Here is a 26,594-nt window from a genome sequence, read left to right as displayed (position 1 = left end):
AAAAAGGAAAAGATGTATTTGTATAGAATCTTGTATAAAATGATTATTATCTAGTAAATAAATAATAATTCGTGTAATCGTATTCCAATAGTAAAATAATTGATAAGAGCCGATAAAAAGCTTCATACAAGTCTTTTGTACTTCCCAGCCATTACCGGCAAATATTTGAACGACTTGATTGTGGGTTTACTGTGGAAGTAGCAATCATTTACCTCGACAACAATCCGAGTATATTTGCTTACTTATCGATCAACAAAACGATAATACATGGCTACTCTATAAATTCCTTGGAATGAAATCTCTCTCTCTAAAGAGTGAAAATTGAGCCAGTCTTGAAAAAGAGTGGCTCAATTTTCAATTCTTTAAGAGTGTGAGATTTCACTCTTCACAGAGTTAGATTTATTCTTCAAAAAGACACGTGTCAGATGAATGTAAAGGTGCGATGTCAAAATCGAATTATTCTTAGCTTAAAAGTGCACAAAAAATGAACAGCGGATTAATAAGCAAATTAAAAAATTGAATTAGTTAATTAAGGCTGCTATTTCTTCGCTACTCTTTTATATAAAAAGAGTGTTTTGGTCATTTCTCGGTTATTTTTGTAAATATCTAAAGACAAAGATCAATCAAAATAATCTAATACATATTTAACATTTTAAAACACTATATGTCGCTCATTTGCTCAAAAATCAAAAACACAATTAAAAAATTGTTATTATTTTAGTTGCTTGCAAAAAGAGCGGAAATATAAAGACAAAAAGATACAAAATATACTTTTATTTCTTTATAATCAGTTATTACACCAAAATTACATTTTAAATATTAAAAAATTTTAATAATGATGAAAATTTAATATATTCAAACTTATTTTCTGGAAAACTTTTGTTTTTTATTTTAATTGTGTCGTTATTATAACAAATGAGCGATGTATAACCTCGTTATTTCACAATAATTAATTATTGTGAATAATTGTATAATAATTGTGAATATATGTATAATGATTAATAATTACAGCATATTTCTACATCAATTTTCTTCGTTTGTCGATAATTTTAAGAAAAGTTTTTCACGTGGCTAGTTTGAAAAATCTATTTTCTCGAAATAGAAGTCAGATTTATCACGAATTTGGCTAACGCGAATGTATCTGTAGTTTCTCGTATGTTGCTACTCGTTGGTAATTCAATCGCGATTCGCACGTGGATCATCGTGATCGCTCTGGCGAGGATCCAGCGAGAGTATTCGGTAGAAATGTGCGGAATTGGCGGGTCTCGAGGCAACCACGCCGAGTCCCGAATCCGATCCGCATGCTTCGGCGCGATCAATAACGCGGGGCGTGCACCACCACGGTGTGCCACCCTCTTCCTTCTAGTCCCGGCAGGAGTCCTCGGTACCCCAGCTGACCTTCGCAAAACACGCATGTTACCGTAGCACGCAAATTTTCACGAGCGTGTGCACGAGGTTAACGCACCGCAGTCACGTGAGTTCACCTCAACAATCAGTTTTTTTTTGTTTCGCACAAATTTGTTCGCGCACGAATTGCGCCATACGCGATAATAGTTGCCAAATTATTGTGTTTCCAAAAAGTAATTTTGAACACTAAAATAAATTGCTAAAATGTGGTAATGAAAACACCGTCGACATCTTCCTGTCGAAATTTTATTGCAACTTGTTAGTTTGAGGGAGGCTCGAAAACTTTTCTGAATGTCACGAGAATGGGGTACCCCCCTCTTATTAAAAAATCCCTTGCTCAAAGGTTGCGTATATTGTAGAGGGAGGAACAGAGAAAATGCAATAAAATGTATAAGCCTTTAGAGAACCAGCTCGTTCCCAAACACGAGACAAAGTAAATTTTATCGCTGCACTCTAACTCCAGCGATTCTCACTGTCCAATTCAATTTACGGTCGCATGCACCGCCGCTCGACGCTTTCCGTGTCGTATAAACGCGCGGCTGCACAGAATAATATTTGAAGAATTCTTTCAAAAATTTGAAGAGGCCTCTATCATTTGTTAGCTTAATATAAAACTTTTCACGTGGCGGAATCTATGGGGCTTTTTTCTCGTTTCGTTGAAAAGAAGTATCGAAACTACTCGCAAACAGCTAGCCTTCGCCTAAGTATATAATATAGTAGAAAAAATTTAATAATAATATAATATGATATTAATAGTGATATAAAAGAATATCAAACATTTTTTTAAGATTTTTAACAGTTTTGCTGTTTTCTTATTAAAAATAGTTGGAGCATTATGTTTCAACTTTACCGAAATGTACAAAGTTTTTTGACTGTTAAATTTAATATAACAAAAGATAAAATTCATAAGCATAAAAAGAATCAATACAGTTTAAATTCAAAGTAAAATTTTTGAAATTTCTCATCTAAAGTTAAAAAAATTTTAAATTAAATGAAATTTATACACCACTTTGGCAAACTAAAAACAAAGCTATCGAAAGAATAGTTTCGATAAAAATGAATGGAAAATTCCCGAGAAATTTCAAATTTACTAAATTTTTTTCAAATAGTAAACTCTAAATTTTGCAGATTTTCAATTTAGCGTTAAATTATTGCGAAATTTATTGCTCTTGCAACAAGATTCTTTTCTTCTCTCTATTCTGGATCTGCTCGGAATTGCTATTCGGTACCCAAAAATAATTCGTCCCTGAGATTCGAGACTTATAACTATTGACGATGAGTCTGCGACATGCAAGGGAGCGAAGCCGTCTCGCATCACGTGCACCCGAAAATAGCTGCAACGGTGGCGGGAAAAGGAAACTGTATTGCTCTATATTATCGGGTATATGCACTTAGCGTTTCATCCCCGATAAATGGTGAACGAGCAGAAATTTATCTCGTTCACCCTCGATCGCAAATATCAGCAAGAGTTCGTCGATAAAGGTCTTTAGGTCTCGCGACACATTTCTCGAATGAATCAAGTCTGTGTATATGAGCATCCCAATTAACGTAATTGTTAACATTATCGTCCTGTCAAGAACTAAGTCGAGCGTGCTATCGCTCAAGTTTCGTTCCATCAGCGTGACCTAGAAAAACCGCCGTCGAAGAAGAGTAACGCTCGCCGTTTCGCGAGTTATCTCGAGACATTATAAGCACGTTGCGGCTTCCGTTTCCTGTTTTCAGACCGAGGGTCAATATGATAAAAGCGTCCTGCTGCGGTGCATTTTGCGGATTTGTGAAGCCATTCTCGGAAAAACTCGTCCGCCACAGGCACGATAATTTTGCACGAGTATGCAAATTGCACGTGCACATGCGACGAGGAAATTCATCGCCGATTAGAGTTCGATGGGAAAGAAACTCGTAAACTCAGCCAACAATATATGTATACTTGAATACATTCTCGTGTATTATTTCTTACAACAGCCTGTCAATTTAAAATCAATTTTTCCATGAAAGTATCAAATTTTCAATGGAAATATCGAAGTTGTAATTTTTGAACTACGAATAATTGAAAAATGAATTTTTCTACAAAAATTTGGCAACCTAAGTTTCAGATTATTATGTTCTTCAATTAATTTTAGATGACCGTTTTAATACGATTTTAAAAGAATTTAAAAAAAAAAGAAACTTTAGAAAACTTAATTAGAAACTTAATTAGAAAATATATGCTATAATAAATGATGACGTTTGAAAAATCTTTATAGTAATTCTATTAAAATAGAAATTTCATTTTTGCGAATAGTTTCTACTATTCCTTTTCTAAGAATTTTGTTCGAATTCATACGTTGTGAAAAATGATCACAAGTCACGTTCTATCCTTTCAAATCCTCCATTAAATTTAACGCCACACGTTGTGCCTACATTTTTCTTTGTTTGATATTTGCAAATGTATAGTTGAATGACCTAAACGTAATTAGTATCTTTATCACAAAGTACCGACAAAGTAATGAAGTGAAAATTTCGTTGAATGTTACGTAATTTCGTTGCTAACATCGTATTATCATTTGAGGCTGCTAAACGGACTGCAGTAATTTCTCGTTTTCGCAATGCGCGTTGTAGCAAGAGCAGCCGCGTGTAAGAAATGCGTTCAACAAAATGTCGAAAGATCCGAGACAGTATTTTTATAGCGAATTTGATTGGACACACTACTGCGCACTGGTGGATATTAAAGTCATTGTATATCTATTGATCTAATTTCAGTGTAAAAATAAAATGCTAATAATTATAAATATTGTATAATCATCTAACTCGTAATATGTAACAACATTAAACAAAAGTAGAAGGTCAATGAACGAGGAATAATTTTTAAATCAAGATAAGTAAGATTTAATTTATTATTTAACATAATAACAATAAAACTGTAAGAGTTTTGAACTCACAGAGTCTTCTGAAATCAGTCTCTTAAAATCAAACCTCAGTCTTTTAAAATGCTAATATCTTGAATGCTAAAACGCTCTATATATATTTTACAAAACGGATACAATAAAGTGCATTGAGAATTTCGTGGTTTAATAAATATTTATATTAAATAAGCATTTTTACGTCGATTTGTGTATTACGGTTTAATGCGTGTTAGTGCGCACTAATGTCTCTCATCGAATTTGCTATTAATCTTTCATCTCCATTCAGAAAATCGACGTGTGTAGCGTTTCGCGGCTCTTTTTTTACCTTGCATCACAGAGCGGCATCACGCTATTGTGCCTGATATTTATTATTCCTTGCTGGTGTTTCCGGTTTTTGTCAGCCACAGGAAGCACGGCGAATCTCGTACGCACAAGAGATCTATCGAGCCCACCCTATCGATCACTTCGTGCCGATAATGCTCATTGTATCAGATTTGTATACTTTACTTGAATGGAAACGTTCTTTCTCCGTTCCGAATCAACGTACATCTCAAGTAAATAATCTCTAAAAATTGCAAGAAGTATTGTATCTACGTCACATCGATGATGATATCTAACTTCTATATTTAATTTTTCTTCCCAGAGCTTTGCGTAATATTTTATATTTTAATTTTTGTATTTGCGTATTATAATATTTAACTTTATACTCAATTATAACAAAATCAATTCTAACAAAATCAATTCTAAATAGATATTCTTAATTAAATAAGTAATTATAATTATTATGACTTATATTAATAGATATAAATATATTTTAATTCTAATAAAATTCCATTTATTTTAATTGCTTTCAATAGACAATGATGACATGATATTAAAAATATTGTAATATACTCAAAGAGAGAGTAATAGTACATCAATAATGAGTGTTTCCCATTTGGTAATACAAGTATCGTTCTAACTTTGTCACTAAATGTTAAGAAAGATAGAATAATGCTTGCGTCAATTTGTGTCACCAAATAGAAAGCACTCAATGATAAGAGTGTTAAAAAAATGCAATATATCAAATTCCCCTTTTTCTTCCCCTTTTCTTCACGCTCGTTAATTTAACCTTCCGTCTGCGATCTAAGTTTTTTATCTAGCCCAAGTTTTTTACTGTTACTAGGTTTTTAAAAAAAAATTCAGAGTTTCTTTTCAACATCTTTAGTTACCGAATAATTTTTTAACTTAAATGTTAAAACTTTTATTTAAAAATTAAAATTTGAGTTAAAAATAAGATGAAATTTGAGAGTAATATAATATTTCACTTCTGCCAAAAACGATCCAGATTACAGACGGAGAGTTAACATGATTTCGCTAAAATTAACTAATTACTCACATTCGTATAGAAGTCCACTTCTTTGTAAGGATTCACAGCCACCAGTATGGATCCCGTGTATGTCTATGTAATATCTACGTTAAGGAATATGTAGCTTGAATAGCATTCAATAAATATAAATATTCGTAGTCCGTGTTGGATATTAATAACATTGTTATCACTGTTAACGTAGAAAAAGTTCTGACATTTCTCTGCCGCTGACATTTTTCCGCGTTCATAGTCATGATATCCCTTACAATACCTATAAGTGCGATACAAGTACATATAAGTGGGCGATAAATGGAGAGACAGAGGCACGAATCGGTCTAAAAACGTGTGACATTTTTAACATTCCCTTTTGTCGCGATCACGCTCGCGATTCCGAGCAAACTCTATTTTATGAAGCGCGAACGGAAAGTTGCGCCAATCCGGTTTTATTGCTCGCCCTATAAAAGAGAAAACTCTCGAAGGCAAATGAAGCGTTTAACGCCGTGTCTATATACAGAATTATCTAGACATGCATACACTTCGTTTTTTTTCTCTAATATTCCATGGATAATTTCGGAATAATATTCTTTTCGATATTTCATCGCTCACCTCAAAAAAGCTTGAAATCAGCAGCTTGAAATTTTATTGCTTCGCTTGAAATTCGATTTGATCTAATTTTAAGTGAATTAAGATAAATTAAAAATAAAAATTTTACTTTTACTTTTGCTCTCTTATTTGTTAATTATTAATTCAAGTAGCATCGATGTCTCGACTTTCATTAAAGAAACATGAAGTTTGAGTTGATTAAAAATATAAATTTAAAATTCAACGTACGATTTGCCTTAGAGTCATTCTGACATATAAAATTGCAATAAAACCGTTAATCTTTCACAAAAAAATAATACAGGCCGTATAAGACAGGCTTGGAACTGCGTCGCGCAATTTTAGACTCGCGAGAATATCGCCAAAGAAATCTCTAGAGACAGAGAAAGATAGAGCGCACAGCTCTGCCGTAAGCCCTATCCCTTGCATAATAACCCGAGGATGACATGCTTTCGCCGGGGGAAAGAGCTCGGTAATGACGTCACGCTCGGGGGCGACCTATAAGGGGTATGACTCATGGCTGGAACCATACCGTTAGCGAAAAAGGGGGTAGTACACCTACATATAACCGCGCTACCCTTCGGCAACATTTGAGACGAGTTAGGGTGCTGATCTATGCTCGAAAGTTCGAAACTCATTTTAACCGATGGTAGGGTGACTATTGAATCCCCTGTCCTGCTGATTAACATTTATAAAATGTCCAGTATTTACGAGTATAAACCAAACTAATAATAAATTCATACTTCCGAAAATATCTACAAATATCAGAAGAATATTTCCTTCATATTATTTTTCATATTATACTTTATATTAACTTTAAAAACAATGAAGAAATGGAGACATAAGGCGGTATTCATAGTCTGTTCTTGTTTTAAAACCGTCTTAAGTAATGTCTTAAGATGCTAATGGCTTTTTGATTGGTTCATGATATCTTAAGATTATACTTAAAACGGTTGGAATTTAAATATAAGATCCAACTATGAATACCGGTCATAGAAAGGAAATTAGCTATAAATAAACTGAAGTTAGTATGCTATTTGAAAAAGTTATGCTGAATATTACAATAATTAATTATTATGTATTATCACAGAGATTAGTTATCTATGTAATTCCTCCTTTTCTATCTTCTTTTTCTCTTTTTTTGTACGTCGATCTTTCTTATATGAAGACAGTTCGCCTACTTCTTTCATACTTTGTGTTTATACTTTATTTATGGCGCTTTATTACTTTATTTATACTTGTATCTTATTCTTTTTGTTTTGGAACAAGCCTGAACGCGTATATTGCCAACACTCGTTGGCGTATAGAAGCTGTCAACCTTTGTGGTGGTTACAGTTCCCAGTTAGAACCTTTGGTCGAAACCCTATCGAAACCCTATTATTACTGAGAAGGATCTAACAATTTAATTAACCCCTTGGGTAATCTCGTCTCGCATAGCCCATCGATAACTTCTTGACTTATACGTTCTCGCTATAATAAAATCAAGTTTAATTACAAATGACACCCGAGTATTGAAAAGTTTATCCATATAGGTGTAGTAGACAAAGAACGGAAGATAGCTCTATTTATTCGCAATAATTTCTAGGATGAAACGGAGTAATTTGGATAAGATAACTGAAATTTTCAAATTGCATAAAAGATTGAGGTCGCATAGTGTATAATTCAATCCTCGAATTCAATCAGACTACAAAACATACACTATAGTGTAATAGCATATACGTTTTGTTCAATTGAATATACTATACGATCTCAAACTTTTACACAATTTAAAAATTTCTATTAACTTATCCAAATTTTCCTGCTTTACTTTATAGAAAGTTTCAATCGATTAAAAAGTTTTCAATTTTTTTTTCGCGAAATTATTATTGCTGTCGCATTCCGAAACACAGGATTGTTATAATGAACTTCTATCATACTTTAATCCATTATCTGCGAATCACGAAACTAGTTTTCCAAAGTATTCCGTGTTTTCAGAACTCCGGTTATTAATATACCGACACGTGCAGATAATTATCAAAACCAAGAACCTGGAATATTCCGTAAACCACGAATAAAAGTCCAGAATATTCTGTGATCTATAAATAACGTGTTTCTAACGAGATCTGTAAGCTGACAGATATCGCCGAACACATAAAAAGAGAGAAACCGAAAAAATAATAACTCTATCAAAGAAAATCAATTTTTTATTTCCGATTTCTTCGACTTTTCGTATACAAAAAATATAGAGTATAAATATATATTGGAAATATAAACCGGAAATAAAAAATTAATTTTCTTTGTTTGATAGAGTGTTATTTCAGATCCTCTCTTTCTCTTTGGCGACGTTTGTCAGCTTGCAGATCTCGTTAGAAACACGTTATTTATAGATATCCGGCAAGATATATTTCGGTTATATTATTAAATGAATACACTGAAAAAAATACTAAATTTTAATAATTATTCGAATAGGTTTACGTAATATTTACTAAATGTAAATTTTAATATATATTTATTTAATATAAAAACCATTAATTTGATTTTTTTTTTAACTATCATTTTTTTAGTAAAGATTTACTTACTCTAAATAAATGTTTACTTAGTACTATTTTAAAAAATATGTATTAAGATTTAGTAAATTTTTTTCAGTGTATATAAATGTGTATGTCATATTTGTTATTTAAACTATAAATAAAATCGTATCAAAATCCAAGTGAAATCGTTGCGAATAATTTCAATATCCCTTTTCCACTAAAAAAATAATTTTTTAATACCTATTTTTAAAAATATTTCAGATCTTTTATTTAAATTAACACAATTATTAATTATAGGAAAATAACAAACTTTCCGTCGTTAGAATAACTTTAAAGATTAAGATATAAGCTATTATTTTCATATCTAAACTTACATATTATTTTTACGAAAATATTTGATTAAATATAAAACAAAAAAGAGGCTAATATAAAGCTTGAATGACAAATTCCTTCAATCAAATCATTCGAAATAAAAAGACGTACTCGTCGGTTTCTCTCTTCTGTTTGAATGGTCCTTTCAATTTTAGGGGCAAAACGAACGATTAAGCGATTTAAGCCAATAATAGCAGCGCGGCGGTGTGACGTCTGGCTGTGAGAGGGTGTGAGGTGTCGGTTACATTTTAATTTAACCGAGCATGCAAGATCAGAGAGTGCAGCTTCGTCGATGAACAGGATGTCGTCCGTTCCTTTGCGCGTGTTTTTCCACGTGCGCTCGATGCGCGCGCGTTCACGCAAACACAGATACCTGCATGTATAAAGGGGGTAGTTCCCTCTCATTAACCTCTCTCACTGGCGAAGCGCCCTTAGCCGACTTGAATTGCACTCGTCGCGGGGGCGGGAACGGGACGATCTCGTGTACCTCTATTACCGGGAGTACAGGAGAGAGTGAAGAAAAAAAGGAAAAAACAAGAGACACACGGCGATGAGAACAGGAGGGTGAATGTCTGGGAGGGTCGCGAGAGGGTTCACCGATGCGAAAAAATTAGGCCACTCGCTCTGGAAAGGGTTAAGCTGCCTGGAAGCTGAACGGTAAGAAAAGCGTTTAATTATCACGCACGATGGATGACTGGGTGATTTCGATCATCGGTTTCTTAACCCTTATTATTTATTCAACCGACCTACTTTTGTAACAAGAAAGCGGAGTCTGTCGCTGCTGTTATGACATTTTTAAATATAACAGACTTAATTGCTCCCTCTGTAAAAGTTTAATTAATATTACATCAACAGTGGACAATGCTGGATTATAGGCACCCCATTTACCCGAATAAGGATTAATTTTTTCACGAGTCAATCTTTTTTTAGAAATTCGGTCTAAGCGCGATTTATACATATATATATATATGTTTTTATTAACTTACTGATATTTGTCTTCGTAAAATATCCAAATTATCAGCATTTTTATCAATTTTTATGGAATTATAAAATTTATTAAAAGTATAATAATTTTTAAATCAATATTTAATACTTTTTTATATGGATTTGATTTGCATTTGAGCGATGGATCACGTAACAGATTGTTATATCATAATACAATTTTTATTCCCGACTCACGTAATTTCGAGATTTAACATACGAGAAACGTGCTTGATGCTCACAGCAAGAGCTGTCTTTACCAGCTGCGAATCTCGTTTGCGCCCACGACGGCGATAAGAAGTGCTCAGTGACGGAGATTCGAAAAGACCGAGGGACCCGCTTTACGAGCCGTTTAATTTTTCGATTACATCAGGCGAGACAAAAAGTGAGCACCGACATGTGTATGTATATATACATACGTGGTGAGGCAGAGCTTAACTCTTCTGGGAAACAAGTTCAGTTTCTTAGCCCCTTCGATGGATGAGATATTTTCTAATTAAGAATTTTATGAAGATTGCATGAAGTCAGAAATTACTTCAAATGTTTTGATGATGATTCAATTATTAAATAGGAACGATTACATTCACAAAATCCCACTAAACTAATATTTCTAATTAATTTAAAAAGAATTTTTTAGAGTGTTTTTAGACGAAATAATTGAATAATTAATAAAAGAACATGTTATTTGGTTAAAAATTATGTATCACGCTGTCACAGAAAATTATGTAGGTACAGTTATCATCTTCATCCGGTCTTATATCGTTTCCATCTAAATGCAACGGAAGATTAGTCTAAGTACATCGTCGCACGCGCTATTCGCATGTACGAGGAATGTTCACTAACGAGCGGATTACCGACGACCTAAATCGCGTGTTTAAATTCCGGTAGCTATAAAGTGGTCAATTAGAGCGAGTATTTGTAGATTTTGGATTCTGCAATACATCAAGTGTCGTGAGATTTTGCAATTATCGGGACTATAATAATCTTCGTACATCTCATTCATTATTACTGCAACGTCTTTAAATGCAACGTCTTTAAATTTGTGTCTCATTCAATCAATTAGATCGAATGATCCAATAGATTGAATGAGATAATTCTGACTGTCAATGATCACGTGTATTTATTATTACATTAAATGTACGCAAAGCAAAACGTAACGTCCGATATTAATTCTGTACAATATCACGTTTCGTGTTAATTCTACACTGAAAAAAATGCATGTAATTTTACATGGAAATTACATGTCTATGATCGAAAAATTACCTAAATATGATCGAAAATTTACAATTTCCAGTAAATTTCCAATCATATTTATGTAATTTAAATAATTTTCCAGTCATAAACATGTAATTTCCATGTAAAATTACATGCATTTTTTTCAGTGTACTAAATAGTACATGTTCGGAATTAATTCGGATGTTGGTTCTTGAATATAATATTGCTGTGATTAGAATTACATGACGTCATCTCGATATTATTCCGATGTTAGACGATCAGACGATCTCTATTTAAAATATTAGTCGCCGATTATTTCATCGAGCTAAATGTGCCTCGAATTATTGATGATCCACGGATTTTCATATCGTTATTCATAATCGGTAAAGGAGGAAGGGAAGGATTGACAGTAGGTCGTTGCGACATTGTTGGGTCGTTGGCAAAGTCGATGAGAGATGAATGGGTCTGACCCTGGGGTGATTCGCCAGCTGACTGAGATCGTCATAGCAACGCGACAACCTAGGACTCTGCCCACCCCTGCAATGTGAATATGAACGCGTCCCTCTCGCGTGCCACCTCCCTCGGTCAATTTATTTTTTTCTCTCCCTCTACTCTATGCCGATCTCTTTCTCGGATGAAATCGGTTAATCTCTCGTCACCCACCTATTCCTCCATTCATTTGCCTAATTTGAATGAAGGCACAAGTAAACGGAATCGTACATAAAATAAATAAAAAACGTGTACACTCGAAGAACAAAAATGCATAATTTTTCAGTTTTAATTGTAGTAATATTGAGATAAACAAAATCGTTATATTTTTTCAATGTTATCAATTGTTTTTAAATATTTTTGTTTGTATATGCTGTATGAGTGATTATTTTGAAATTTTTAGATTTTCAAATTTGTCAAAGATAATTATATCATAATTATTACAAGACTAATTTTACTTGTCTAATATAATCATTTAAGGCCTGTTCTTTTTGGCTGAACTTTTGCACCAGTTAACCTTTGTTCCTCTTCTTTCCTCCTGAAGAGAAAAGGAAGAAAGATGAACTGGTGCAAAAGTTCAGTCAAAAAGAACAGGTCTTTAGAAAGATCTATTTCAGACATCGATTTATATTGTATCTCGAGTTATCGTAACTTTAGTATTTCAAGCATCAAAGAGACATAACAATAATTTTGCATCGAATAACTATATATCGTAAGAAATAAAGGATACGTATATCTGGTCCCTACTGTACCGAACTTGAAGATTCCGATTGATACCGATCTCGTCGATATTGCTGATGACTGTCATGTCCGGCACGCCGCACTCAGGGCTTGAGCCTGAAAAGTAAAAAGAAAAAGACACTATAAAAAATGATTGTAAGAGAAAATTGTAAGATTTGAAATAAGCCTCATTTAAAATCCTTATCTAACCCTCCGGAGTTGATGCCAGAATTTGTAACACGGTTATATTGACGTTAGGTCTGTAAGATCCATTTAATTACATTAATTAAAAGACACTAATTAATTTCAAGGTGATATAACTCATATAAAAAAAAAAGAATGAATGCTAAGTATATCTTAACAAGAATAATCCGCAAATATAACATAAAGAAAATTGAATTGTTTGAAAAAAAGATTTATAACTGAATGGATTCAATAGTTTCATTATCAGCTTCAAAAGGAGCAGTAATTAATCATATTCATTTATTATACTTTTCAAAGTTTTTCCAGATAGACACTCAGAGATTTTTTAACATTATTGATTAATCTTAAATAGTTAAATATTCAAATATGATAATAAGCAGAAAAGTATAATTAAAAAGTGATGAAATTAAAACTATTAGTAATTATTCAAAGATATCTTTGTTGATTGCTCGGCACTTCTGGCTAATATCGAATTTCAACTCGATTACATTCCTGGGGTGAACTCACATATCAAAGGGAATCATGCTTGACCACCTGTTGTTCAATAAGTGAAAATTATGCTTCGAAGGTGAACAACTTTTTAATAATTCTGTAACGTCATAAAAGTTTTACGAGTTACTTATTAAAATATTCTCTACAATTTTCTTGTTATTTTTATATCAAGATTACACAGACAGAGAGACCGACTTTAAGACACGAAAGCGATTTAAATTCCTTCTAATTTGAAAATTATACCTTGAAAATTTAACTTTGCGAGCAAATCTCATGTTTTTATTGAATATATATCCATGAAATTAAGTATCGTGAATTACACCGCCAATTCGTGGCAACAATTCGATACAGTTGATCGTTATCCTGTCAAATTTTACTGTTTCGTGTTTCGAAATCAATTTGCGACACAGTGCAACACGAAACACACACACACACAGAAAGAATTAATCATTTGGTGCGCTTCATCTCGACGGTAGTCTACGCGCCGACGGCGAAGAATCAAGTTTCGTGATTCGCAGGTGCAACCCGGTGCGCACATGCATCTGTAACTATGCACCACTCAATCGCACCTGCGCTACCCAGCTGCCGCATCGTAATTTCAAGGTCGCGATTAACGGGAATTTGGACAAGGACCTGATCGACTAATTTTGCGATCGGTGACTCGGAGCCGAAATGAAAATCAATTATGCAGCTGCCTTCTTAAACTGCTGCTTTCTTCAGAGCCACGTATTAAGCTCATTTAGAAAAAGAAATTAATAAGTGATAAAAACGACGATATGAATTATGGCTAATTAATGTGGCATAGTTTAATAATGACGTCAAGCTAATCAGTGGCAGCAGTGATTCAGAAATTTATTAGCGAGTTTCACGTATGTTGTTTCAATAGTATATGTTAGTTATTGATTTAATACGATTATAATGTATAATCGTATTAAATTTATAATGAAATGATATTAATTGTATGAAATAGAAGAACCGTCTATATTTAGACAGTTACGTGCGTCAATAATATTCAGGTGACAACTCTTATTTAATGGAGGTATTTTACCAAGTTTTCGAAAAAAGTTTATCCAAATTCGTGTGTTAATATTTCAATTTGCAAGAAGTAAGTTTCCTATAAAGTATAACTTTATCTATTCTCTTTTTAGGTTCCTGTGTGCTTATTTTTATTCAGCGATAAAACAACGCGTCACTTTTTTTACCCAACGGCGAATCACCATCTGTTTCCTGAATACCATCGAAAAACGTCCGGTTGAAGATGCTTTTACATAAAAATCGCGCAATATGTTCTATCTAATTTTAATTACAATTCTATAACGATCTTAATAAAATTAAATCAAATTATGATATCCTTCGCGGCCGAGCGATCCTGAGAAATTATCGAAAATTCTGGATATAGAAAAATCTGATTCTGGTATTAATTAAAACATGAAACATAAATCCGATACATTAAAATTTTTTATCATTCAGAAACAGTGATAAAAAGTACAGTTTAAAAATTCCATTAAAAATTATCTACAATATTTTACACAATATCGAATATATGCGTCTGCAATTAAATATACACGAAAATATCGATCGATTAAAAATCCATTATGTTACATATATCATTCTCTATTACATATCTAAAAAGCCACACAAACAATTTTCACGTCTTATTCACATCTAATATATCCTATGTCGTTAGATAACTATTCTTTCTATTGTAAGATATAAATCTTTCTATTGCCAGCGTTCATTCCAGTTTCGAAATTGCCCCATGGAATCACACTCGATCAATTCCAGCGACATGAAGAAACATAAATCGCACGTTTGAGATTGGAGTAAGCCGAGGAAATGTTGTACAGAACAAAGAGCAGTCACGAACGACTGCAACCGGGGGAAAGAATTAAAATGCACAACTGGCACGGGTGCCCACATGGCGCAATGTAGTTACCGTCGTGCGTGCGCGTATTTGTGTTCATATGCGTGTGTACGATAGTATTATACACGTAGTATCCTTTTTATATAGTATTATATTTGAAAGGATCATTGAAAGAAAAGTGTTTGGTACTAGAATGAGAAATCTTGTGACTAGAATTGATAATAATTATTGTTAGGAATTCCATTTTTATATAGTTATTATATAACTATAAAAATATTGCATTAATATTAGTAATAATGTATTACAATATTAGTAATAATAATCATATATAACCTCTCAAACCTCTCTCCATAAAAAACTTTGTTATGAATTATGATAATTTCAAATATTAATATAGTACAATATCAAGATATAAATGATAAATAAAATAAATATTTTATTCAGCACATACAATTATAGTAAATGTAACTGTTTTCTTAAATTCACTTACTATCTATGTAGTAATAACTAAAAAATGTGTTAAAAAAGAACTAAAAATTTTCCAACAGTGGTGTATGTGACTATTATTAATAACATAATTGATTATATTTGCATGATTAAAACAACTATAAATATATCGTTGTCTCAAACAATGACTGTAAATTATAATTAAATATTACAGTAATTGCAACCATTTTTTCCCGTCAGTGTAATTCTTTCACACGGACGTAGGGGCAGAGAACACGCGCCTTGGATTCGCATGACAGAAGGAAGGACATGCGTAAAGTTCTACGTGCCGTTTGTCGTATCAGAAGCGATAAAACGTTCAGTTTACACAGAGTATATCAGAATTCACTCGGGCGTATCAGTTTCCTTTGTTAAAAATTTCTCGCTAAATCTGATATTAATGTTTTCACAGCGGAAGTTCGGCATCACAAAGCCGCAATTTAATTTTTTTATTGGTATGTGAATGTATCATGTGGATGTAATCAAATTAAGTAAATTACGGGTGATACTTAACGATCTTGAAGTAATCTTATATCTATGCTGTCAGAACGACTTAATTAAATTAATTAATCTAATTTAGTTGAATTTCTTGATTATTAAATCTTGAATTAATATTTTACTACGACTAATTTGTAAGTCCTCTTAAAATTGAAGGAAGAAAAAAATATCATTTTTTCAAAGCTATTAATTTGCAAAATATATAAGAACATGAATTTGCTGATCAATTTGAATAATTCCGTCATTAAGTCACCGTAATGTTCTTCAGGTTCCTGCCAGATTCCGGAAATTTACCAGATAATTCATACTTGAGTGAAAGCGTGTAACACACCCTGTGCAATCAATGCCAACCGACGATGAAACTAGTTCCACGTAGTCGTTTATGATATACACGAAACACGCGATGATTCATTTTGAATGCATACCAGAATACCGGGGAAACCTGCTTCTTAGAAATGTCACACCGATGACTCATTGGCCCGGAGAACGAGATCTCAAACGATTACGCGGGTATATCTCATCCGGGGAAAGTTTCTCGCGTCGCCGCGATCGCATCGAATCCAATTTCCTAGAACTCTGACACTGCGAGGGAACCATGAGAAATAACATCGATGAGCGCAATCAGTGAGATTTCCCGCGAATGTCTCACTGCCGCCTACGAAAAGAAACCGTATTCCGTCTCAATAAGATACGAATTAATTAAAATTTATCATTTATTATATCAGTTAATATGTTTATCATCTCTCCATGTATATATAAGCCTGCTTTTTTTAGCTGAACTTTTGCACCAGTTCATCTTTCTTCCTTTTCTCTCTAGGAAGAAAGAAGAGGAAGAAAGATGAATTGGTTCAAAAGTTCAGCCAAAAAGAACAGGCCTCTTATGTTCATAAAAGGAGGAAAGAAAATGTGAGGAGAGCAGTTAAATTATTTCATTTGATATAAACATATACGTAGAGGAGAAGGTGGTATTATAACCAGTGTATAATATTGTGATCTCCCTTAATATCTCCACTATTATAGCGAATCCTAATTACTTATGGAATAATTTGTTCAGTAGCTCGCCGTTACACCATAACGCTAATATAGCAATACTCAATAGCCCAGCACTTATTATAACGCATTTTTACTTTCAAGTATTTCGAAACGTTTCTAAGGTACATTTTAGCATGTAATTCCTTATTTTTCTTAAACTTGAGCGTATTATCACATGAATATATATATTTTTGAGTGTGTTATTTGCTATTTAACATTTTATTTGACTGTATATATTTTGAGTTATGCAAATTTAAACAATAGCATGACATTTTGCTAATGTGGCCCTCTATGGGATTGACTCACGACCTCTTTTTTAAGGTTTTCATATCAAAATAATTAATTGATAATCGTTGTAGCTCTACTGTTAATCTACCTAGTTTATATTACGTGTACTATTTTTAGTACTGAGATTTTTAGTACTGAGCAGCTTATATGCAAAAGTTATGTGAATGTATACACATTCACTCTTGCATACATTTTAAAATGCTTTACTTTTTTGTTAATTTTATAACCAAATACTGTTTTCTAAATAAAACTAATATTTGAAGGCTATTTTTATGGAAGGATCACATTACCACCCATTTTTTTCTTCGAGTCATTATACAATGTCGCCACATTTTTATTATAGTATCCTAAATAATAAATATTTCATAACTTTGAGTCCAGAATCGATGCAACAACATTTTAACGAATGTAATTGTTAAGTTTTAAACTTAAATATTGATTATTAATGAAGTTATTGTGTAAAATGTAACTGGAGTGTCATAATACCACCTTCTCCTCTATATATGTTATAGTCAAAGTGTTAACTTTAATAAACGTATACACTTACTAGTCAATGTATACATTTACGTAAAATAAATGTATACATTGACTACAGCAGACTATACAATAAGTATATACATTTACTGAGTTAACACTTTAACTATAACATATATATGTATATGTTTATATCATACGAAATAATTTAACTGCTCTCCTCACATTTTCTTTCCTTTTCTTTTAAGAACATATATATACGGGAAAAATGAAAGATCTAAATGTTTGCTTGATACAGAGAGAGAGAGAGAGAGAGAGAGATCTAAAAATAATTTTGTTGGACTATCAAAATAATTGTGTTGGAAACTAAAAAATGATGAGCAAAAAATTTTGATATTCTAACAATCAGTTTGAGTTTCAAAGAAAATTATTTTTATGGTTCAATAAAATTATTTTGAAATCTATATCCAGCAAAATTTTAGATCTTTTAGCAAAATCGTTCTTTTCGTACAGTTAAAAAATAAAAATAAATCAAATCAAAACTGACGGAGAGAGACAAAACGAAATATAAAATATTATTTCTACAAAGCTTTTAATTCTCAAAAATAACGTAATTTGCCCGTAATTCGCTAATAATATATGTTTCATTGAAATAATATGATTAAATGGATTTACTCGCCGTTGGCAATTTGGAGTTAAGTGTTTTATTGAATTTTCTCAATTTATTTCCAACTCAGAAAAAACGGTTTTACTGAAATATCTAAAAAATTAAACTAAATACAGATATATATAGAAAAATGATTTTGCTAAAACATTTAAAACTTCAGCTAGATGCAAATCCGAAAATAATTTTGTTAAACTATCAAAATAATTATGTAATACGCTCAAACTGGAATATCAAATTTTTTCAGCACTGCTCATCATGTTTAAGTTTCCACTGAAGTTTCAGATATTTTAGCAAAATAATTTTTCCCATGATTAATATACTCGAAAGTGATGTGTAATAAATAATAATATAATTTATGCTGTATTTATATATTTCTCGTATTACAAGACAGTGTTGACGATGATAATGAGAGGACGAAAACACAGCCTCATGTAAGTCGCATATTTTACGTGCGGAGCCTTTTCGAAGTGACTGGCCGCTTTGTACTCGCAACGAAAGACCATCAGTATATATGTATATCATAAAGTATATACTGTAAGCAACTTTATCAGCAACGGTGATATCTTCGATTGGCGCGTTACGAATGCCGATTGTGTGCATTCGAGTTAGCGCTCCGTCAAGGAACTTTTTCGTGATTTTGCGTCGCCTATCAATCGAGCCTCGAGATTCATGTTACGATAGAAGAGCTGAGATATTTTTGTACATTTAATCTGATGTAAGTTTGAATAGAATTCTATCGCGATATCATTCACGACAACGATTAGAATTTCACTGATGGCAAAAATAGTTGCAATTATTATAATTTGACTATAATTTATAGTAATTTTCGTGTCAATTATATGTTTTTCAAGAATAATAAATTATAAAAAATTATTACTAACATTACATATAGCGGTGATATGTAACTATAAAAATGCTTGATCAGAATTGTTTTACCCTTCAATAATAATCACAAATACCCACACTTTTCTTTCAGTACCTACAGCAATATTACACGGAAAGAATATTTTGCTTAGGTATCTAAAAATTTAGTTAGATACAAATCTAAAAATAATATTGTTGGACTAAAATAATTATGTAGAACGCTTAAACATTAATGACAATGCTGCAAAAAGTTTCAACATTCTAGCCACCAATTGAAGCGTTCTACATAATTATTTTAATGGTCCAAAAGTATTTTCAGATCTGTATCCAGCTAAATTTTTAGCTTATTTCAGTAAAATCATTCTTTCCGTATAATATCGCTGTATTACACTAAAAGAAAACCGTTCGATATTCTTCTTTTTTTTCGATATATTCTTTCCATGTAATTAATTCGACGATATCGGTCGATGTTTCAAAATGCAGCAATACATCGACAGAACTCTAAATGTTTGTCGAACGTTAAATCATTGCGAATGTTAGCACGCGTTTTTTTCATAGCAAAAGTAAGTACCGGCGTAAATACCGCCGCGACTCGGTGTGGAACACCACGCTGGTCGTTGCTCTCGTGAACCCGTGAACTACGGTAGGATTTTTTTTCCCACCGTCGTGTTCCCTTAACTTCTTCGCTCGAGCGTGCACACGAGCGCGTACATACATACGTAGACCGCGATTATGCGAGAGCGCGAATCGATTGAGCGTCGAATCGGCGAAAGTCGCCGCGAACTTGACATCGCGCGGTCAGGTCTGCTGCTGCTCCGGATGAAGGTTCACATGTCGTCGCTGTCGTGCGATGTCGTCCTCGTTGTCGACGCGCGAAACGTCCCTTGATCGCGTTATGCGGGATCTACAATAGAAGTCGTAGCGGTCGTAAGGTCTTAAGTCGTAGAAAATTGACCAATCACAGTTGATTATTCTTCTCATATTCGACTGTGATTGGTTAATTTTCTATGACTCAAGATCCTACGACTGCTACGACTTCTATTGTAGACCCCGCGTTACTCAGACATGCGGTCGAAGGCTTAAATTTTTTAAGAAAAAAGACAACGCGTCAATTTAATCCCACAATCAGTTTAAACTCTTAATAAAAATGCACATACAGGATGTCTCACGGTCTGTCACGCTTCGATTGTAACGATACTAATTCTCTCATGACCTTCGAATCAACATTGTGCTCAGTGCAGCTCAGTGAAAAAGTTAAGAGAGTAACCCTTGGCTGCAATTTTTCGATATCTAACATTATTTATAAATATACTAATATATCACATCTTAAATGAAAATTTGATTATAGTTCATTAAAAATTGACTAATGCCTGTTTATGTTAAGGTAGATTAACTTTAATCTTGCACTGAGAAAAATGATCTGGTTGGATTAAATAGTAATTCTGGTGGAAAATGGACGAATCAGAATTTTCTGGTTAAATCTATTAGAATTCTAGTTGGGATAATTAGAATTCTGATTGATATAATTATTCTGGTAAAAATGAGAATTCTAATAGATTTTACCAGAAATATTGTATCAACCAGAATTTCTGTTATCTCAATTAGAATTCTAATAAATTTAATCAGAAAATTCTGATTCGTCCATTTCAACCAGAAATTTTTTTCAGTGTGGTTTAATTTATTTATCTTTTTCGAATTTTAAGAATTAAAGAAAAAGATAAAGTGTAAATTAAGCCGAGGTTAAATCTACATTGGTAAAAGTAGACTGCACAACAAACATATAATTCTGGAAATAATCCTTAAATTAGTTGCAATTTTTCAATGTTTAATATTATCTGTAAATATATATTACGCTTTAAAACAAAATTTGATTACGATTCACTTAAAATTGACTATTTAACTTTTTCAAGTTTTAAAAATTAAAGGAAAAAGCAAAGAGTAAATTAAAATCGAAATTATAGTTAATCCACATTAATAAAAATGGACACAAAAGATGTAATTTTAAAAACAATTCTTAAATTCGTTGAAATTTTTCAGTAGCTAACATCATTTATAAATATATATCGCGCTTTAGATCAAAATTTTAATTACAGTTTACTCAAAACTGATTAAAGCCAATTTTTAGTAGATTATATAAAGTAGATTAATTTTAATCTCTATTTAACTTACTTTTTTTACCTTTTTCGAGTTCTAAGAAATAAAGGCAAAGATAAAGAATAAACTAAACCGAGATTAAAGATAATCCAAGATAATCTACATTGGTAAAAAGAAAGAACATATTATTCCGTTGTTCATTTATTCTTCTGAAACTTCATTCGCGAAGACTTTTTTTCAATCGCTTGATGCCTCTGGGACCATGAATTTCCTGAATTCAGTAGTAAGCAAAAACATCAGAAAAACATTCGTCGTAGCTCGCGACGAGACGAACGGCTACGATGAGAAACGCCCGCCTGTTCGATCAGTATGCCGAAAACGAACGAGAGGGAGGAGACGAAACCGTGAAGTGGTTGTCGCGAGTGTTCTCGTGGTCGACAGGCGAATCGAATCAACGCTGCATCGTTATTAGCTCCTTTAGTCCTTACGCTTTAATGCTTTACCATAATAGTATACAATACCTTTAGAATACTACTTCCTACTACGCATTTGGAAAATTAATCATCGCAATACCGACAATTTGGTGACTATAATTTTGTTGACATGCATTGTAAAATATTATCGATTCGCGAGAAAATTAATTAATTATAAAAGCTAAAGTTGATTTTTTTTATTGCACAGAAAGAGAAAGAATATTAATTATCGCAGCGACTGTAATTTAATAATTGTAAATTACGGTAATTATAATTTGTTACAATTATATTTCCGAGCCTTTGCAGAATATTTCCGAGAATGTTATTTCAATAAGAAAAATGTTTATTAGAAGAAAATATTAGCGACAATCTTCAGTTTAAAAATTCCCTCATTTGAATTATTATAAAAAAGAAACACACACTTAACGAGAATGTTTAACGTTACAATTCTCTTATTTGAACGTTAAAAAGAAACTTTTAACATGACAAGCTTAGCGTTAAAAAAGTTATCCCTCGTAGAAGTTATTTCGCGCTTCAGAGAGCGCATATCGATGCGTTTGTTATCAAAAAAACAGCGTTATATATTATTTTCAAAAGGGAGAGGGATGAAAGGATAAGAGGGAACAAGAGTGTATAGAAAGTACATGCAACGTTGCGGGGTATATTATGATCGAGCTGTGCACCACCCCAGTAGCACCCACCCGCCCCCGGAGGTCGACGACGTGCGCCTACGAGGAGGCGTCGCGACGGCGACGAGGAATTATGCGCGTTATCGCGTTCGTACCGGACACCGTCCGGTTCGGGGCGGGGGCGACAGGCATGCACCGAGAAGTACGGGGGATTGCGGGAAGGGAAGGACAGGAGAGAAAGGAGCGGTGATCACAGCACAAAGGGGGTGCGTGGGGGGGGGGAGAAGAAGAGGAACTCACCCTGCGATGCGAAGTGCTTCGTGACCATGATGATGCGCGCGTGGCTCTTCTCGCTGGCCCGAAATTCAGAACATCGTATCCTCCTCCGCGGCGCGCGGCAACGAACCCTCGACGCGCACGATTGAAGAGACAGGCAGACGGGGGAGGGGGTCCAGCGGCGTATCCCGGCGGGCGATGCAAGTACGAGGTAACCACCGCTACCCCCGCGAAGCGGACGCGAACGTCACCGGAAAAAGGGTATCGCGAAGGGGGGTTGTTTCGTTCCGTCAGAGAATCACATGTTTTCGCGTTTCGTTTAAGTTCACCGCGTTCTCTCCGGGGGAGACTCTCGGGAGTCCTCTCGGACTCTCGGGTCCAGGGAAAGGACGACGGGCGCGCGCGACTAACGACGAGGGTGGAGAAGATAGTATCACCTTTCGCGCACCGCCACTGCCACCATCAACACACAAGCACACCACCCGCGCACACGTTTACCCCGCACAACGAGCGACGCACGTGCCCGACAGTTGCTATCCAACTGACGCGGCCCGCGATTCTGCGATCCCTCGATGCCTCGATTCCCTCGCCGACCGCGCACCTTTCCCCTCGCGCTTGCCGCTCCAGGTCCTGCGCTCCCCGCTCCGACTCGGGGGCTTCGGCTGGCGCCTCTCTGACAGTTCGCGGAGTCGACGTTTTCCGAGCGTTCTCCGGACAGTCCGCAGACCGCAGGCACCGGAAGAATGCTACCATCAGTACCATCTGTGTGTATCGGAGCTCAACGGCTGACCAACTCAATCGGTAAGAAGGAAAATTACCTAGACAGCACAGAATATTTTATTATTTATTTTTTGAAATGTTATGGAAATATTTTATACGTATCTTATATAAAGCTTTATTCGAAGTATTATTAAGATAGATTATGATATTTATGATAAATATAAATAAATATTTCTGTTAAGTATTTTTTTTATTTGAAATATATGTGTTATTTTTCCATAGCATTTACTACAAGATTTACAATAAATATTTCATAATATTTATAATAAACGTTTATGATCTATGCAATCCAAAGACCACAAAAATATTTATAAAATATTTAAAATAAGACTTATAAGTATTTATAAATATTTTGTAAATATTTTATAAATATTGTGTGCTGAGTATACATTAAACATATGTCTCGAGATATCATTCCTCACTTTTGATAAATTTTGAATATGTATTATAGATTAAAAATAAGAAACACTGCCCTCTTTAAATTCTTTGGAAAATCTCACTCTAAAATCTCTCACTCTAAAAAACGAAAATTGAGCCAAACCTGAAAAAGAGTGTGTTTTTAATTGTATGTCGTGAATGATATTAAAAAATATTAATTATAATTAAAAAATATTTTAATAGAAATTTAAATACATAAATTCAAATATAAAAATATTTGAGATATTAAAAAATATTAATTATTAATTTTATAAAATTTTCATAGTTTTTGAAGGCATTTTATATGTTCAAAAATATTATATTTTTCAAAATGTACATGCTATATGTTTTTCTTTTGTAAAAGGAAGAATTCGGAGAAAAGTCCAAATGGCCCTTTTCCTAGAAATTTACCGAAGAAGAACGACGTTAAATTTGTCTTACATTAGACACATATGAAGAACCACCGGAAGAACATCCGGTGCTTTTAAAATATTCTGTACATATATATTAGATACTGTTGATGAATATATTAATTTTGTTTTCGGCTGGATCAATTACACCATTTATATTAAAAGTATAATGACAGTTTATGAAAAGAATAAATCAAAAGAATAAAATCTTGCACATAATACTTTTAGTTATTCTCAAAAACAAAGAAGTTTCTTTCTTCGAAAAGAATTCTATCCCATAATTTCAAATACGTTTTCTTGAGATCTATATAATTTTTTACAGTTATATTATTAATTCAGAAATATATGATGTATAAGTCCAAAATGTACGAAGAAAAAATTGTTGTATGATAATAATTGAAAGATGGCGTCTTCGGTTTCTTTTCTGCGACAGATAAACAGGTTCTTCTGGAATTATATCTGTATTCTCTGACTTTCGAGCGTCTTTGTTAGGCACCACTTTGTTGCGATTCATCTGACTCCTTTCTGCACACGTGTCTACATTAGCATAAGCGATATTACGCGGTCAATGGCAGGACCGAAGGCACCGATCATCATTATCTCGCGACCGTATTTAGTCTTCCGGAAGTGCGCTGCGCTTAAACAAATCCGCAACTTGTGCGATGCAAACGAAGTTATGTCAGTTCATTCGGTTTCGAATCGCTATGCACGAACACGTATTTGACGTAATTCTTCAAGATTCACGCGATTTATTGTTTGTCTTTTGACTAAGATAAATATTTAATACTATACACAGAAAAATACATATATTGTACGCAATATATTGTTTACGCATAAAATATCCAGCGTTGACTTTTATGCTCCTAATCTATTTTATTACTGAGAAAAAAATATTCTTTAAAATAAAGACAATTTTAAATAAAAAGACAATCGTTACTTAAAAGAAAGAAAATAAATTGAGTAATTTTCACTTTCTTAACAATGGAACGATATTTTTCTGTGTGTAAAAGTATCGAATCATTATACTGATCGCTTCTGTTTTTTTTTTTTATCAAAATATATTTCCTATATAAAAGATGAAACAAAGAGATTCTGTAATTATTTAATTTATCAATAATCATATATCCTTTATACTGAGAAGTACATTTTGTTTTTTGTCACTTTCTTTATTTTCATATAATAATATATTTGTTTTAATCTCTATAGTGAATAAGAAACGTCGGTACTTCTAGTAATAACAGATAAATATTTAAATTTTTTATCCAAATGAATGTTTTGTTATAAATTTCTTATAAAGGAATTGGTTTTGGTATTATAGACAAATTTTGAAAATTCTATAAAGATTATTACTCTTGGGATGAAAAAGGAGTTTGCTTTATTTTCATAATAATTTATATGACTTATAACAACTTAATTTTTTTTTTTTTTTTTTTTCTTTAAAGAGATTCAATTTTTCCATTCTGCTCCAATAACATTCACATTGCAACTTTTTATTTAGAAGCGAGCAGATAGATAGTTGCGGTGCTCGCTTTGCCGACCTCCCTGGGGCTTGGCAACAAGACGATGACGCGAATTCTCGCCGCGACCGCCGTTATGCGCTTGAAAAACCGCAAAGCGATTCGATTCGGTGATCGCTGGCGTGGGTGGCGCGGTTCGGCCTTCTCCGCTTGTGCTAACGACCGCCAATGACGTCATTGTGTCGTGAATGCGCAAAGATGTCTCAAGGAAAACCGTGGATCTTTTGAGAAACGTGCCCGATCCACGGCAGGTTTTTCTATTTAAGTGTACTCTCCTTAGGGCAATCGCTGGGAATTCTGATATACTGATAGATATACTGATATCAATAACGAACTTAACGTTTTATCTGATAGGTGTACTAATGCCATTACTGGATTCAAGGTTTTATCGAGACGTATCTAGGGTGACCATATTATTTTCTTGGATTATATCTAGAGAATTTATAATAGAGAACTGATTGAACTGAATATACTGAGAAAAAAAGGCAAAATATTCAAAAGCAAATGTTACTTGTGATTTTTTTTATTTGTGAGTGACATTTGTTTTATTAATCGTAAAAAAATAGATGTTGATCTATCCTATTTTTCTATAAAAATAAAAGATG

The 26,594-nt window shown here is 33.3% G+C and overlaps 1 protein-coding gene across 1 annotated transcript in view; it reads right to left on the bottom strand.

Moving 5' to 3' along the window:
• Positions 1 to 23,468, bottom strand: part of Myo81F (unconventional myosin 81F) — a 41,467-nt gene extending 17,999 nt beyond the window's left edge. The window contains 3 exon segments of the mRNA XM_018450001.1: positions 5,668 to 5,730; positions 12,535 to 12,641; positions 22,890 to 23,468. Of these exon segments, the coding sequence (XP_018305503.1) occupies positions 5,668 to 5,730; positions 12,535 to 12,641; positions 22,890 to 22,917 (198 nt within the window). The 5' untranslated portion in view covers positions 22,918 to 23,468.
• Positions 23,469 to 26,594: the final 3,126 nt, after the last annotated feature.

This window comes from Mycetomoellerius zeteki, unplaced genomic scaffold, assembly GCF_001594055.1.
Source record: "Mycetomoellerius zeteki isolate Tzet28-1 unplaced genomic scaffold, Tzet1.0 scaffold252, whole genome shotgun sequence".
NCBI lineage: Eukaryota > Metazoa > Arthropoda > Insecta > Hymenoptera > Formicidae > Mycetomoellerius > Mycetomoellerius zeteki.
The sequence above is the reverse complement of the archived record's forward strand: the minus strand, read 5'-3'. Positions and strand labels throughout refer to the sequence as shown.